The 17470-nt window shown below is 32.6% G+C and overlaps 2 protein-coding genes and 2 long non-coding RNA genes across 4 annotated transcripts; 1 reads left to right on the forward strand and 3 right to left on the reverse strand.

Moving 5' to 3' along the window:
- Positions 1 to 657: 657 nt before the first annotated feature.
- On the reverse strand, positions 658 to 2779 carry LOC106370399. The gene is made up of 5 exons (XR_007315311.1): positions 2541 to 2779; positions 2380 to 2443; positions 1937 to 2301; positions 1681 to 1851; positions 658 to 903 (listed from the first exon to the last, which is right to left on the reverse strand). It is a non-coding gene; the product is annotated as an uncharacterized LOC106370399 (long non-coding RNA).
- Positions 2780 to 4080: 1301 nt separating this feature from the next.
- LOC106439076 (CASP-like protein 5C3) lies at positions 4081 to 5161 on the forward strand. The gene is made up of 3 exons (XM_013880428.3): positions 4081 to 4484; positions 4552 to 4684; positions 4773 to 5161. Exons 1-3 carry the CDS (start codon positions 4354 to 4356, stop codon positions 4962 to 4964), a joined length of 456 nt encoding a protein of 151 aa, XP_013735882.2. The 5' UTR covers positions 4081 to 4353; the 3' UTR covers positions 4965 to 5161.
- On the reverse strand, positions 5086 to 6390 carry LOC106439077. The gene is made up of 2 exons (XR_001287489.3): positions 5703 to 6390; positions 5086 to 5404 (listed from the first exon to the last, which is right to left on the reverse strand). It is a non-coding gene; the product is annotated as an uncharacterized LOC106439077 (long non-coding RNA).
- Positions 6391 to 7062: 672 nt separating this feature from the next.
- Positions 7063 to 9732, reverse strand: LOC106439078 (cytochrome c biogenesis protein CCS1, chloroplastic). Its single transcript, XM_013880431.3, has 8 exons — positions 9277 to 9732; positions 8990 to 9209; positions 8793 to 8904; positions 8330 to 8602; positions 7975 to 8240; positions 7715 to 7871; positions 7559 to 7642; positions 7063 to 7450 (listed from the first exon to the last, which is right to left on the reverse strand). Exons 1-8 carry the CDS (start codon positions 9620 to 9622, stop codon positions 7319 to 7321), a joined length of 1590 nt encoding a protein of 529 aa, XP_013735885.2. The 5' UTR covers positions 9623 to 9732; the 3' UTR covers positions 7063 to 7318.
- Positions 9733 to 17470: the final 7738 nt, after the last annotated feature.

Here is a 17470-nt window from a genome sequence, read left to right on the forward strand (position 1 = left end):
GTTACTAAACATAGAAATGTAGACATGTTATATTAGATTTTTTAAATTGTCAAAAGTTTTGATATGATAAACAAAAATTAAGTTGAATATAATATATCAAATAGGTAGTTTGTTTCTTAATCCACCTTGAGACATTTTCTGCCGTCTTAAAGAATATTGTTTTGTATTTCTGTGGACCTTTTTTTAAAAAAAATGTTTAAATCTTTTGGTTTTAAATGTTTTGAATAATATTTAACCAATGCAATTTTTGTTTTGATTTGGAAGATACATACACTGATATAGTTTGGTAAATTTACTATATTTTTTGGAAGTATTGCAGATACAAAGGTCAGCAAAAACTTATTGCCAAAAACTTATCGCTAATCTTAATTGTTATGGAAATTAGTGTGCCACAATATATACATAACCCAACCCTTTCGATCATCTAATCTTCTTATGGTAGTTTAAAAAGACAATTTGGAATTGATTGAAAAACATAGATACTATACAAAGCGGAATATCACGTAGAAAACATACATTTTTATTACTAACTCGATAATTAGGTGATTTCTCCTTGATAAGAGAAAACTGCTTGTTTTTACCGAAAAAAAGAGAAGGCTGCTTGTAGTGTTCATAACCAATATCACTTATTAAGACATCAGAGAAGTGTACAATTTTAAGGGAAAAAATATTATAATCATCAAGTGTACACTTTTACAACGATGACGAAGTGTTTGTATTTATTGTATAAACCCGAAGGTTCACAAAAACCTAAAATACTAACACTTCTTTATAACGTGTGGGCTTACTTCAAAATATTTCAAAAATTCACCGGTCCATTCTAGTCTCGTATTTGTTCCCATCTTAATCCTAGTCTCATCTCACTGTCAATTTTTCCCAAAATCTGATTTCCTTCTCAGGTCCCTGTGTATCATCAAAAAAAAATGACAAACCAAAATCAGAATTTCTTCTCAAGTCTCTGTGTATCATCAAAGAAAGATTAAGACGAACCTATTCATCCGAGGTCACGTTTCAGAAAGTAACTCTAAAGTGAAAATTCTAATCAATGAAGTTTACAGAAAACAAAGCAAGATTAAGAAAGTAAACAATCATTTACACATTTACAGAACAGAGTTAGGAAAAATCAAATGGATTTTTGTCTCCATTATGGCAGATGCAAATACTTTGCTTGTTTTGAGCTCTGAACAGATGCCTCTGCTATAGAGTTGTTAATATTTTTAAACGCTTTAGAAAATAACGAACATGTAAATCCTAGAAGAAAAACGGAAGCCTCAATGATACTCTTACCATAAACGCTTTAGGAGGAATATTTCCTATTTATTGAATTAGATACTCTGAATATTAAAAAAGGAAGCCTCAATGAAAGTATCTTTCTACGTTCATCATGCATATGAAAAATATGACAATCTTTCGAATTCATGCATTGACAATCATGTAAAAATATGAAAAAGATTACTTGTTGATCACAATATTAATTTACACTATGCGGATGTAATCCTTACCTGTCATATATGTTCCTCAAACTATATCATCGTAATTATCATAGATTTCTAAATAATTAACTAAGCAGAGTAATCCTACAAGCAGAGTACATATTGTATCAAGAAAAACCCATTAAAGAACACAAAATGCAGATACATATAACTGTAATAAACCTATATTAAAGATAGAAAACTGTACCTCCGAGAGTCTTTGCGTTAACGGCCGTAACCAGCAACATGGTGGGTGTTTTCACCAGAAAACTTTCACCAAACGCCAAAAAAAAAAAACGTTTTAAGAATCACATAGAGAAGCAACTCTTTCAGTAAGCTCCGCCACTGATTCACCATCTCCTTCTTCAGCTATGGTGTCCTGCAACACACAGAACATAAACAACAGTAAGTAAACTCCATCTTCATGTTCCTTTGAAGATCCTCTGTTTTTTTTTCCAACTAACCTCTTTGTCGGTTTTAGATTGGACACCAATGCATTTAGAACCGCTGATGCTCGAACTCTTCATGAGGCTACAAGCACTGTAACCTTCTCCATTGTCTGGTTCCTCAGATTCCAAAGTTGAAGCCACAGCAGCTGTTGACCACTCTGAGCAGAAACTCTCTCTCTCTGCAAGACACAATCACAGAGAAGCCCAATGCTTTCAGAGAAAGAGAGAGCAAAGCAAGAGATTCTGTGAAAAGACATTATCTTGGCAAGGAAGCATGGTGTCTATGCATTGCAGTACTTCCTCCTCCTCCTGCTCCTGCCCCTGGTTTACCTTGATTCTCTTCAAGGTGAGCAAACTGCCTCTTGAATCGATCAACCCCACTGCATAAACAACAGAAGATTTCTCGGTTTCATTCTGTTTCAGGGAATAATAGTTCATGAGTTGTTTAATTAGCTAACCTAGGGTACATGAAGCTAAGCTGATCACCATCGTGCTTGTATTCCTCCAGCATCTGAGGAATATCTAGTGTTTTTTTCCAGAGATAAGCGATAGTTAGATCAATGAAGAGAACCAGAGGACAATAAGACAGGGTCAAAATCTTTTTTTTTTTTTGAGTTACCTCTCGGTAGATTAATTCTCTGACATCATCTTTGTTCAACTTCTTTCTCTCAAAATCAAACTCAAGCTTTGATATTGGCTGTGTTGATGGTTCCTGCTCTGAGTTTGACACCACGGAAGTAAGAAGAAGGAGTAAAAGAAGGAGATGTAATTGATTGTAGAGTATTGATGGATGGATTAGAATTCAGTCGAAATTGTTTCACTGGAGAGAAGACGAAGTGGTAGAGGAGAAGAGTCTCGGCATCTCTGCGTCGTAGATTAGTTTCTGGGTTTAGTTCAATAAAAAATGAAGTCCAAACGTAAACAAACAAAGCCCACACACCAAATCCACTTTAAACACACCGCCCAGACTCAAAAATAAAATGTTATGATTGGTTGATTATTTTTGGTGATGTGGCAGCCTAGAAATTCAGTATATGTGGCTTTTAGTATTGTGATGATTTGTGTTATACTTGTGAGTAATTTAAACAGTTTACTTGATATTCGATCTAATCAGACCAAGTACTCAACTTTATGGATCAATACGGACCAAGTAGCAAATACATGCAAGTAACAAGTAATTCTCACGAAATAGTAATAGAACTCTTCCAGACATTCGTAGTCTAATTAGACAACATCTGGCTTCGAACATAGGAGTTATATCCTATCTAGGCAAAATTTTTTGAAATGATACCTTTGTTTTCATGTTTTCCTGCTACTTTATCATATACTTTGATTTCACGAACAAGAACACTTGGAGAACGCAGTATAACGAAGAGTTGTATGTTGTCGGAAAAGATGTATCGCTTCCGAAAAAGAATCTATTGATTCTTTTCTTATTGGTTAGACCATAGGTGTGATGGGGGCGAGGTCTCTGGTTAAAATCTAGAAGGTTGCAAATTTTTAACCGATGCAGTTTATATGTTCATCCCTATCTATAATTATAGTTACAGAAAATGAGCAAGTAAATTTCATTTTTTGATAAAATTTCAAAAGAAAATTGTTTTTTAGGTTTCTACTTTATTTTAGTTTTAAAAGTCTTCTTCAAATACACATAATTATTTATTGGAAATTTTTATAAAATTGAAAATCAAAAAATAAAAAGAAAACAGTTTGTAAAAATTGTCAGATTCTTCTATCACTTATTTTCTAATTGCAAGAAGTTTTATACCAAAATCCGTAATTTTCATGGGTTCTGGATAATAATCGGTTGCTAAATCTTTTATCCATAGTTGGGATTCGAATCTAACATCTCTATCTTTAGGGCAAAATTTTTATTAGTAGATAACAGTTATGGGTTTTTTTCTTTAATTTCTTGAAATTAAATGTGTTATATAATTTGAACTATATCTATCTTTCAACTAAAATATATTATTATTATTATGAAATACTATAGGAGAACAAAATTATCCGGTAATGATATTCTGAAATGTCTTCTAATTTCTAAAACCAGTCAACTTTTTGTATTAAATGGAAAAACATCAAGTAGAGAATAAAATAAAGGGAGGGGTTGGGAAATGAAGAAAGAAAGGAATAATAGTGTTTGCTCCGACATTTGCTCAGCTTTGTCTGATGAATACAGACCACAACTCTCCTCAACATGAACAGTCTTCTCTTTTCCACCATTCGTAACTCTTACAACCAAACGTGCGAACCAGAAACTCTCATCAACTTGTCCTTCTTTTAATCCTCCCTTCTTCTTCGTCATGATCATGATCTTCATATCTTTGATTCCACTCGAAAATATTAAAAACCCAGATGATCTAAATAGAACACTCCATCTCAAAAGTTTTTAGACAAGTGCTAACTTACGTGCTAGTCAAGCAAAGCTGGTGATGGTGGAGGTTCCTGGTTCTGTTGGCACAAGTGCAAGCCTCTCCTTGAGATTAGGTCAAACATTTTTAGCATTTGGTGCTCTTCTCTTCATGACCATCGGTGTTCGTTTCTACCAATTCACAGCTTTCTGGTAATGTACATAGATCCCAACTCCAGATTACATATCATGAACGAACCCTAATAACTTTAATCTTCAGCTACTTGGTGACGATCATGGCTTTGGCTATACCATGGAACTTGACACTAGCAATGGTGGATATCTATTGCGTTCTTCTCAACCAACCATTTCAAAAGCCACGAATCCTTCTCGCCATCTCAATTGGTGATTGGGTAACGCAGTTACATTTTCTAACGCTTACTGAGAAAGGAACCTCCAATATTTTGATATGATCTTTGACTATTTTTTGTGTGTTTGAAGGTGGTGTCTGTTCTAGCGTTGGCTTCAGCTTCATCAGCAGCCAGTGTTGTGGATCTTTTGCGATCAGACGAATCAGTTTGCCCTCCAACGATATGCAACAGATACCAGTTTGCAGCCACATTAGCTTTCTTGACTTGGTTCTTGTCTCTTTCTTCTTCTCTCTTCAACCTCTGGCTACTTCCATCTCTCTGATCTAAAAAATGATTAGATGACAAAGACGACTAAACAAAATAGATAGGTAGCAAGAAACAAAAATGTCAATAGAACTCAATTTTTGTATTGATGACAGTTGATATAGATATACCAATATCTGAGAGTGAAAAAGCTGATTTTTGTATAACAAAGAAGCATTCTCCATCATCAAGAAGGTTCACTCATTGTTTCATTCATGCACATATGTTACGAAAATGACGTAACAGGACATCAAAAGCTCACCACCAACTGAGAGTTTACTAATACTCCTATTCATAACATTTTCACTACATTATCCCAGGAAAAACAAACACCATCCTGAAACATCAAGTTTGATCGAATATGTTGATCGGAACAAAGCCATCTTCGTTAGCATTTCATGAAATCCAGTATCCAAGCGACACATCTCCCTTCTCGATGCATGCAGACTCCTAACAAAACTGCAGCAAGAGGAAAACGGAAGATAGAGTAAATATAAAATAGCCAATAAAGTTCAATCCAATTACATATTGCTAAGTGATAAAATGATTAAAGAATCCAATAACAAGATGACTATTGTCATACAACAATGTTTAAGCCCCACTAAGATCCACAAAATGTCTAAAAAGAGACATAAAGACAAGACAAAACTAGCATCCAAGTTGAAACCAGCTCAGCATTATATCATTCCTCTAAGGCAAATCCAGTAGCAGAGATTACTAAACAATTAACCGCAAGAGCAAAGGAGTAATCAATCACCTTAAGAGGTAGAGGATGGAGCAGTAGAGTCCGCAATGGAGGCCGAGGAAGTTGATGCAGAAGCAGCAATAGCAGCGGCTTGAGGAGAATAGATGCGAGCTTTCTTGATGATCTCAGCAACAACCCAATGCTTATTCTTGCTCAACGGCCTCGAAGGATCTAACTTCTCCTACAACAACAGTTTGTGTCAGATCGGAGAGAAGATGAACAGTGAAAACGATTCGTCTAAGGGTTTTTTGGTAATGGATCTTTTGGCCCAGTTTGTGGTGAAAAAAATTAAAAAGTGATGGTCCAATTGGAGCCGGCTTATTGGGTCATAGTGGGCTTGGGAGGCACCGGCCCGTAATCCTTCCACCGTCGAAAGCGGGAGGTGGACGCTGCTCTGTGAAACCAGCCTCACGCAGTCTCCTCCGCTCTAAGAGTGTCCGAACCACAAGCTTTCGCTCGAGTCCGAACACTCAACTCCCGACTTGGAACGGGCAGGCCAGTAGATAGCCGTAACCGAGTCCGGCCCAAAGAGATCGGCCCAATGTCCCATCACCTTATCGTCTCTACTTGGATTACAAGCCCGCGTTACCAAGCTCGACGTACAGTGTGAGTGAGCTATACTTATATATACAACAAGCAAACGTTTGTTTTCCCCGATGTGGGACTTTACTAGCTAAAATACATTTCAGTTTCTATACGACAGCGTTCTGATCGCATCTTCAGTTGCACAGTCTCCCTCATTCATTCATCCTCGCCAACTCTTACTTTATCTTCAAACGGAAACAAAACCACCTTCAGAGTTTGTGAAGTTGCCTCTGGGGGATTTGAAAATCCTGAAAACATTTTGATATGTTAATTGATGATATACCACTGAGGTTGCGATAAATAACAGTGATGGAGAACCAATTCATCTCTACCTTATGTTACTGTCTTCTCCCTCTAGCTATTGAATTCTTACGACTTGAACCGTTTTTGTCAGTTTTGCGTTTGAGATATATATTTTGGCTAGATTTTCATGTAAGCCATTGCTTTTCAACAGATTGTTCAAAGCTTCAGATTCAGGAGGCATTTCTGGCAAATGGAATGTAACTTGATGTTCCTGAGGATGGATGATACCACTTCTTGTTGTGATTTGCTCATGTCTATGAAATTTAGTTGCAATCTCTGTTGTTGATGATCTAATTCTAAGACCAGATGTAGAACGGTCTGATTGTTTGTGCTGGTGCAGCAACCAATGATGGATCCATGAGAGAAGATATTGACTTCTCTTTATAAGCAAAATCATTAGACAGACGCAATCAACTGATCATGCATTTGATCCTAATGATGAAGTTGATCATTAGGCTTCAGAAACTGTGTTAGAGAGATCATATACTTTGACGAACAAAAAACTTTACCCACAAATGAAATAACAGATAGTATCCACCCTATATATTCTAACTTTACTGTGTAGAATCAGTAACCTTCAACAAAATTTACAAGCAAATCAATTCTGAAGTTTCAATAGCTTCTCTCTCTCTCTTCCCATATAATCAGTAGAAACATGTGTAGAATGCTCTCTCAAGTCTCAAGTGTGTTCCTTGAAAATTATATACCTTTCTGTACAGCTTTACTGGTCTGTCTTCAGACTAATCAACTGAAGTCTTAATTAGCTCGGGAACTTGATCCAGCAAACGATTCATGTCATCAGGGAACTCGTTCTTGGCTCTGTTGGTTCTTCCCCCCACCACCAATGTTGTTCCGTTTTGTAGTGCCCATATCTTCAAATCATGTTTCACGTAAAACAACATAAGAGGTTGTACTTAAATAAATGCCAATGGAACAAAATGGTATAAAACAAGATGTTTGATAGATATTGTTACTGTTACCTGTGAATGGGATAAGTAACTGATACAGGTTGTGAGCATTAGAGCACCAAAACCAGCATACACCACTGGTACTCCTGGGTCAGTCTGATAAAGAAGAACACAAACATGTTATATTTCTATTTTTTGTGTCGATAAACTTTCACCCAAGCGTTGTACCTTCAACTCAAGACCAGTGCTTCCTATTGCATCCTCAATCACAATCTTCATACCATCGATCTCAATGGGAAGCTTGGAGTTTGGTCTCCTTATTCCTGCGAATTTTCCTTCCAAATCATACACAACAATCGATTGTAGATCCCTAGCAAGCATCGATCTGCAACAAACAACTCAAGTGGAGCAAAGTTAAGGCATATACAAGAAACGACAATGTAACTCCATCTCTTGTACTGGTTTAGTTGTAAAGAGAGGGTTCTTACATTCCTTTGACATTGGGAGCATTAGTATCACCAACTGGTAAGAAGGTCCCATATAACTTCTTGTCTCCATTGATCTTAATAGGTGCCATAGCCAAGTTGAATGGTCCTTCACCATCTTTACTCACCTGCAAAGCCGAGAAACTCCAATCTGTCTGGTATATAGTGACCCCACCGTATCTCAACGGATCATTGACACTAATCGTCTTTCTCACAACCTCTTTCCCATTAAGGTCACGTAGTGAAAGATCAGAATGAAACTGCGATACCTACAATAATTCAATGAATACTTAACTGTGAATGGTCACAAGACATAATAGTCAGAGATTAGAGAAAAGCAGAACAAAACAGTATTCACCTCTCCACTATCGTAATAATCCATGGTGAACCGGTTAACATGAACTTCGGTATTAAAAGAATCCGTTGGAACAGAGAGAAACCCAATAGGAGCTAAGACATCTCCCATGACAAAATTAAGCCCTTGAGGAACAGTGACGGAGCCTCTAAAGCTCCCGGTGGCACTAAGTGTTCCACCAACCATGATCAGAATCATTGCTATATGTACTCCAATAGGCGCAAACCTACCAGCCAAACCCTTGAAAGCATACAATGACGGACCCTTCATAAACACCTACACAAACAAACAAACAAACAAACAAAAAAAACAAACAAACAAACTGAGAAATCAATGCAAACACAAAATTTTCAATAATCTAGTCACCCGTCTAAACAATAATCTCTATAAGGCGCCTAACCACCGCCTAGCGATTTCTTAAACATTGACTACTACTATAACACTATCTATACACTAGGGCCCTAACCTCATAACCATCACCCATCAAAATGACACCCAAGTCTTGAATAGAAGCTCTTGGAAGAGACTCTGCAAAATCCTGCTTCTTGATAGACTCATCAGACTTCATAAAACTCCATCTGAAAGTTCATGTGTCTCCCTTAGCAAATCTCTACTAAGCAATAAACAAAAAAAAAGAGCTCTGGATTAAAAAAAAACACAAACCTTCTTGCAACCTTAACAAGAGGAATCTGAGTGGTATAAGTACAAGCCATAAGAGAAGCTGCCAAGAGAGCCAACATCCCAAGGAAAATAGGAGCAGAGTACATATGATCGAACCCAAGAGCGAAGATCCATCTCCAAGTGAAGAACCCCAAGACAGGACTATCCTCTGGATACTTTTCGAAATAGAACTCAGGCGTTTCGCCTTGCTCAATCACAGTGCCTAAAAGGATGAAACTTTCATCAGTTTCCATGATAATGCAACAAACCCTTATAACATTAGAGCTTACCGAGAGCCATGAGAGCAGCAATGGTGGACATCTCTGTGATCGCTAGAGGGAGATTAGACAAAACTGACAACACCTTTCTCGGTAGCCTCTTCAGAAACCCTCCTCCTCCTCCTCCTCCTCCGCCGCCGCCGTTACCACCTCCTTTCACGGAACTCGATTCCGTAACCGGCGGGGCGGAATCGGAGAGGGAGATGGTTTTGGTGATGCTTCCGGTCTTGTTCCCATCTTGAGGATTCTGAAGCTTGCAATTGGTGGTTCTGTGGAAGCGTGGAGAGGGACGAGGGCGAGGAGATTGGGGATTGAGTTTGGAGAAGTGGAGAATCTTAGGGTTTAGGGTTACGATCATTTTTCGAATTTGGGGGGTTTTAGCTCAGTCTCCTCCACATTCCTCAGTCTTCTTCTGCTGTGTGTGGGGATGAAAATGGAGCTTTGGTGGCAGTTCTGTTATCTTGTGTTTTTTTTGGAAGAAGATGAGATATTTTGATCTTAACCGGTTTTATACTAAACCGGGGGAGATAAATATCTAATTCTCGGTTTATTCGCTCGGTCCACTACATAGTACAGAAAACATTTACATATAAGTACAAAGGAATATTCCGGCGGAAGTGATGGTGTAGTTTGCATTTCCCCTGTCGTCCAAGCTTGTTTCAACCCTCTAATCACTCTGTCATTTATAAAATGTGAACAATTGTTTATACTCTTTATATTAGTTTTGTGATTAAGTTTACAAAAATATTAGTTTTGTAATTAGAAAGCGAAGATCAAGTTTATTGCTAGCTTCTCACTAAATATCTAAAGAGTAACAAATTAGAAATTGGCTTTATTACTTGTTTATTAGTAAAAAATATCAAACAATAGTAACAATTTTTTTTGGCACACAAGGACACCAAATAATTAAAATTTTATCTTAAAACTGAGAAGGTTGCAATATGAAAAAAAAAAATACAAACTAATCTATTTAATCTGTTAAAATAGAATCCTATTTTTTTATATATTTAACAAGTTGTCATTTAAGTTTTTGACCTATTTATCATTCACTAGAGATTTTTTCCGCGCTTCGCGCGGATTATGTCTTATAAATTTATTTTATTTATAATATTATTTGTTAATTTTTTTCGTTTTTCCAATGTTAGTTTTTCTTAATTTAAATTTATATGTTAATAATTTTTCATTTTTTTGTTGAAGATGGAGAATTATATGTTTTATTGATGGTTTTTTGTATGTGATAGTGACATAAACTTTTTGAAATTTTAAAATAATATTATATATAGTACGATTAACACATTAAAGAAGAGAAACATATTCAGACACATTTTACACAGGTTTTATATGCATAATTTTAAACATTATATATGTATATATTATAAGTTTGAAACATGTAAATGCTTTCTAAAGCTAAATACTTGTTCTGAGTTTACATAACTTATCGAAAGTTTTATCTCTTTTTAAATTCAAATCACATAAAAAATATAAAAAAGTCAGTATAGATAGGTTTTTTTGGCTTTTAAATCAACACTGAAAAATTACATGAATCAGATAACAACAGTTTTGTAAACAACCGGATAAAATTTGACCGAGCCAAAGATTTTTACACAATATGTTCTTTCTTCTTCAAATTGCGAAGAGCCTATAGGCACAAGAAAAAAATCATAATTTTTGTTTTCACTTATATAACATTTTTTCCCCTTTACACACGGAGTTTATTACAGTGCTATAAGCAATGTAAAACTCTATTCATATAAGATTCACATCTATGCATTTTGACAAAGAAGAATTTCAGCCATCTTTAGTTTCGGAATGTACCAACTTCAGTCATATACACTATATTTTCTCTATGATTCAAAACTTATAATTTTAATATATGTGCAGATTTCCATGTGAAAAGGCACGCACGCCATCTATCATTCAACCTATTACTTTTTCCAAAGTAAACACTATAATCCTCGTTTGGTTAGCTCCACAAACTAATCTCTTTGGATCAGTTTATCAAAAAATATGGATACTAATGTCAGAAAAGAATATAAACACTATCAACAATACATATTGGCACAAGAATATTTGGTTCAAGGAACATATTCCACGTAATGCGTTTATATCATGGCTGGCTTTGCGGAGAAGACTGCCAACCAAGGATCGCTTGAGGCGTTGGGGATTAAAAGTCTCAGGAACGTGCGTCCTTTGTAATCTGGAAATAGAGACTCACCATCATCTCTTCTTTGAGTGCTCTTTCTCTCGCTTGATATGGGAGCCTTTTGCTGCTGAAGTTTGGATTTCTCCTCCGGCTGATCTACACTCTGTTGCAGCCTAGATCAATCAACCTCGCGTCAACGTAGATGCACATGCTACTCCAGTCATCAAGCTCTACTTTCAGTCATGTCTCCTCACCTTCATCAGTCATCCTTGCCTCTTTCGACCGTATGATGCATGACCGTCTCCTCTCTTACCCGGTAAGTTCTTCTTTCTCATCTTCTCTACTTCTTTTTATATTTCTTGTATAAGACTTCCTTAAGGCTTTTTTTACCTTGAGTTGTTGTTGGTTGTTTTTGTTTCCTTGCTGTAATAAGTTGTTTAAAAACAACAGTGTAACCTTTTAGAAAATAATAATCTTAACATCTTACCAAAAAAAAAACAACAAATATTGACTTATTTATGTGAATATATATTTTATTTTAAATCATTATAGTGGACGAATAAAACACCATAATTTGTACAACAAATTTTCTTAGATTCACCTCATCATACTCACCATTTTACCATTTTAATTACATAATTTTACATGAGCTTCTTCATCCTTCCCGGTTATTTTCTCTTTATTTATAACTACAATATAATGTTATAAATTATATATATTATAAATTAATAATTTATTTATCCTTAAAGTCTAACTATTAAAATATAACATAATTCAATATAGATATATGATTCTATTAATAAATTAGCAGTTACAAATTTGAAATTTCTAGAAATATCAAAAGTTGTATGTTAGTTAATTATTTTCTAAATGATATTTATTTTTAATTCTTTTTAGATGAGAATATTTTGGCTGAGGTGGATAGTCTCAAAAGCCTTAAATTTAGTCCCTTTTATATAGTAGGATTAGAAATTAATTAAAGTTAATATTCTTTATAATTTGGTTATACAATATTATCTCAAACATTTTCCTAACATCAAGTTAACAATCTTAACAAAAACAGAAATTTAAAAAACTCCCGAATAATAATATGACAAGGTAGCGTTCTTTTGTTTCGTACACAAACAATATATTTCTAACATCTGCTTAACACTAAAATTATTTGCTGAACATATTTTAATAATATAAAACACAGTAATCAGTTGTTTCAATAAAATCTGAACAAAAAAAAAAGAAAAAACATTTCCACCATATCTTAATTATGTGGGGTATATTGCAATTATACCATAATATCTAACCAAACATAACTTAATCTAATTTATTCAAAATAGCAAAACTTATAAAATACCATTGAATCATGAATTCTTAATTTACAAGTAACTCATCTAAATGCTCTTATTTACCCAAAAACAACGAAATTTTACCTCAAGATTTATAAAATACCTTTAAATCATGAAATGTTAATTTAAGATCATAAAACACGAATATAAATGTATATAAATTCATGCATACCGCAAGTTAAAATCTAGTTTTTTTTTATTTTAAAGTTAAAGGAAAACTCCAAATTTCTTTTAGAGTATTCTACACTCATGATCACCTTTTGAATTTTTATTATACTGTGGACACTTCTTACTACTAAATATATTTTTATTTCTCTTCACCTGCTTCCTCTGAGTGGATATGCAAGTTGCTCTGAAGCTGTCGAGTCCATGCCGGAGCCTTCGTGGTCGAAGTTGGTCTTAGTGGCAGTTTTGGAGGAGCGGCGAGACTACAGAGTGGCAGAAGGAGGAAATGTCGGCTTTTAGGGCTGGATCTGGACTCGAGATCTGGTTTTTCCATTTTTCAGATCTCTGGTGCTCCTTACACAGCGGCGGCGCGTGACTCAGTGGGTCACCTCCTACACCACTGATCTACCCTCGTGTGCGGCGGTGTCATGAACGGAGGAGTGGTGCGAAGTCTCGACGGCAAAGGTTTCGTTCTCTGGTTCTCGGATTCGGCGCGTCGTAAGGTTCCACGGTCTCGGAGTTGTCAACCGGTGATGTGCGCCTTGCTTTGGTACGCGGTGAGACTCTATATCCCAGCACCGGTGGTCCTTCCTCCGGTGGTATGAGTCACATACACCCTTAGACGTTATGAGTTACTGTTCTGGTCATGCTCCTGTCGTCAAGGCCCGACTTTATCAGTACGGAGTCATTTCGTCTTTCAGGCTATAGGAGCGAGGAACTGGTCCTGTTGGAGCTGAAGCAAGTCACAAAATTCACAGTCCGGTGTTGATGCTTTTGTCCGTGTGCGGCACTCGTATTCTTTGGAGATAAAAGCTCGAGTTTTGATTGGAATTGTGATTAGCGTTAAGTATCTCAGGTTTCATTGCTTTCGCTCATTGTGGTCAATCTAGGTGTGGTTAAGAGACAGTTCTTTCTGGGTCTTAGAAAGAGTTTGTTCTCATGGGTCGGAATTACAACAAAGTCTGATTTCAGGTATCTTAGAATCCAATCTAGTGATGCTAAGTGATACTAGAGTACTTTATTTGTAAGTGTGGTTGAATCCATTGTGGTGAAATCATGTACTCCCAAATTTGGTTAATATGAAGTTGTTGATGAGTAAAAAAAAATATATCTTTTTATTTTAGAATGTTTTCCTTATTTTAAGGTCATTAAAGTAAAACAATGAAATGACAGGTTCTGGGAATTCTGGTTATTTATTTGTTTTCTTATCCTTTTTGAACTAGATATTTATTTACTGAAGAACAAAAAAATCTTCCTTCCAACGAAATCAGTATAAGCAAAAGGCAGGATTTTCCGGGCAACTGAGTTGTTTGTGTAAGCTTACTCCTCTATTGTTTTCTTACATGACATTATTCTTATTATGATCATATGAAACCAGAGTTTTTTTAATGTCTTTCACATCACGCACATGAATTTTGGGCACTTACTATTTTGATTCAGACCCACATTTTACAAAATTTCTTCAAGAATTTAATATATTAAAACAGAAGTCGTGACTTGTTTCATGTATGATTATTTTTATTTGGACCATCCTTAGAAAATTTATTAAATTTTACGTAGCAAGTTGATGTTGAACAATAATTATCTAGGATCAAAAATGATTATATTATTATCTTATATATTAAAACAGAAGTCATAACTTCTTTCATATATGATTTTTTTATTTGGAACATCCTAAGAAAAATTATTAAATTTTACATAACTTAATTATAATATCTTTTAAAAAATTTATTTTTATTTAAAATACTCATAAATATCTTAAAGAAATATCTAACAAAATCTTTCAAATATCTTTTAGAATCTTTTTAAAATATATTTTCGAAATTTGTTAATTAAAATTTTAATTATCACAAAGTATAATTAGAAACTAAGTTTTAGTTTAGTTTTGATTGTAAAAAAATTAATAATTATATAAAATACTTTTAATAATATTTTATATCAAAACAAAACTCATGATTTTTTTCATGTATGATTTTTTTTATTTGGACCATCCTAAGAAAATTTATTAAATTTTACATAAATTAATTATAATATCTTTTAATATCTTTATTTTTATTGAAATACTAATAAATATTTTAAAGAAATGTCTAACAAAATCTTTCAAATATCTTTTAAAATATATTTTCGAATTTTTTTAATTAAATTTTTAACTATCACAAAGTATAGTTAGAAACTAAATTTTAGTTTTTTTTATTGTAACAAATTAATAATTATATAAAATAATTTTAATAATATTTTGTATGAAAACAGAAGTCATGACTTCTTTCATGTATGATTTTTTTATTTGAACCATCCTAAGAAAATTATTAAATTTAACTTAATTATAATAACTTTTAATATCTTTATTCCTATTTGAAATACTAATAAATATCTTAAAGAAATGTCTAACAAAATCTCTCAAATATCTTTTAGGATCTTTTTTAAATATATTTTTGAAATTTGTTAATTAAATGTTTAATTATCACAAAGTATAATTAGAAACTAAATTTTAGTTTAGTTCTGATTTAAAAAAAAACCAATATATTAAAACAGAATTCATGACTTGTTTCATATATGATTTTTTTATTTGGATCATTCTTAGAAAATTTATTAAATTTTACGTAGCAAGTTGATGTTGAACAATAATTATCTTGGCCCAAAAATGATTATATTATCATGTTATATATTAAAACAAAAGTCATGACTTCTTTCATGTATGATTTTTTTATTTGGATCAATCTAAGAAAATTTATTAAATTTTACATAACTTAATTATAATATCTTTTAATAATTTTATTTTTATTTAAAATACTCATAAATATCTTAAAGAAATATCTAACAAAATATTTCAAATATCTTTTAGAATCTTTTTAAAATATATTTTCGAAATTTGTTTGTTAAATTTTTAATTATAACAAAGTATAATTAGAAACTAAATTTTAGTTTATTTTTGATTGTAAGAATATTAATAATTATATAAAATACTTTTAATAATATTTTATATCAAAACAAAAGTCATGATTTTTTTCATGTATGATTTTTTTTATTTAGACCATCCTAAGAAAATTTATTAAATTTTACATAACTTAATTATAACTAGATTTCGACCCGCGCAACCGCGCGGGTTTTTGTTTTCATTTATTTTTATATAAATATTTTGTTTTCAATTCTAAATTGGTATATATTATAATATATATGTGTCTATCAATTTTTAAAACATAATAAGTTTACGGTATATTTTTTTCGTTAAATAGATTGTTTCAAACTTTCACATGTATTTGTATCTTCTTCTATATATATATTTTCGGATTATTATTTCATTATTAAAATCGTAACTATATCTATAAGGATTAGTAAAATATTATTTTTTTGTCATATTCAAAAATATTGTAAGATTTCACAAATTTAGAAAGTTTTTAAAAAATTAAAATTTTCGCTTCGTAGATTTATATTACCGAGTAAATAATTAAATAATTAGTTTTTGTTTAATTTTGAAAATAAACTCTATAATTTAAAATTTGTTTTCATTGTTTTAAGGTAGTAAAGATTAATCATTATTAGATAATATAATTTTTTTTATTTAAAAAAATCTTTATAATTTTAAAAGTTAACATCGACAAATATTTAAATAATTAACATATGGAGGTATAGTATTACAATATTAAATTATATCTATTTAATTTATAATATATATATATATATATATAAATTTAATGGATTATCTATTGTTTAAATTCAATTATTGATAGCCCAATAAAAATTTCTAGTAGGCCTAAAATTTAAATGATAAGATTATAAATTAAATGTAACATGATTTTCTAGTAACAAATCCATTAGGTCCATTTTTAAAAAAATCACACATGAATCAAGGTTGTGACTTCTCTTTTAATATATAACTAGATTTTGACCCGCGCTTTCAAAGCGCGGGTTTATTTTTGTTTTTTTTTTCAATTGACAAATATTTAGTAAATGTCACATTTTCATATATTTGTGTTTTATTTTATAAAAGACTTATAAATTTTATCTTTATTTATCGTATTTCATTTTAAATGAGTATTTATGTTAAAAAAATTAAACTTTATTTTTAATGAATTAAGTTGGTATAACTCTGATAAATTAATTTTACTATGGGGTTAATATTTTAATTAAAAAATTATATACTTTTAATAAAGATTTATACTTTTCAATAAAAAAATTCAATTATTTTTATGAATGCTTAAATTATATTAAGAAAAGAAAAAAATAATAATTAAAAATAGTTGAAAAAAAATTATTTGAACTTGGACTCAATGACCTAAAGGAAAAGAAAAGTGAGAATTGAATCTGATTTTTTAATAGGCCCAAATGGCCCAAGAGATATTTGATTTGGGCTGGATCCAAAAATAATGACCCAATATAGATTTGTTATTAATATTACTTAATTGTCCTTAATGAAACATGCAATGTTAGTGAAGGAAACATGCCCCTAAGGTAATTATGACAATAGGATCCTGCTTTAATAGTATAGACTAGATTTTGACCCGCACGCCCGTGCGGATCTATTTTTTTAAAAAAAATATGATGATATTTGCTTCTTATA

The sequence above is a fragment of the Brassica napus genome, chromosome A8 (assembly GCF_020379485.1).
Source record: "Brassica napus cultivar Da-Ae chromosome A8, Da-Ae, whole genome shotgun sequence".
Classification (NCBI taxonomy): domain Eukaryota; kingdom Viridiplantae; phylum Streptophyta; class Magnoliopsida; order Brassicales; family Brassicaceae; genus Brassica; species Brassica napus.

What these genes read in the sequence shown, in the direction of transcription:
- LOC106439076 (XM_013880428.3), top strand. Translation starts at nt 4,354, where the DNA reads ATGGTGGAGGTTCCTGGTTCTGTTGGCACAAGTGCAAGCCTCTCCTTG. An exon ending in TACCAATTCACAGCTTTCTG is followed by an intron (nt 4,485 to 4,551) that starts GTAATGTACATA and finishes TTTAATCTTCAG; the next exon opens with CTACTTGGTGACGATCATGG. An exon ending in CCATCTCAATTGGTGATTGG is followed by an intron (nt 4,685 to 4,772) that starts GTAACGCAGTTA and finishes GTGTGTTTGAAG; the next exon opens with GTGGTGTCTGTTCTAGCGTT.
- LOC106439078 (XM_013880431.3), bottom strand. Translation starts at nt 9,622, where the DNA reads ATGATCGTAACCCTAAACCCTAAGATTCTCCACTTCTCCAAACTCAAT. An exon ending in TGCTGCTCTCATGGCTCTCG is followed by an intron (nt 9,210 to 9,276) that starts GTAAGCTCTAAT and finishes TCATCCTTTTAG; the next exon opens with GCACTGTGATTGAGCAAGGC. An exon ending in TGATGGGTGATGGTTATGAG is followed by an intron (nt 8,603 to 8,792) that starts GTTAGGGCCCTA and finishes TTGTTTGTGTAG; the next exon opens with GTGTTTATGAAGGGTCCGTC.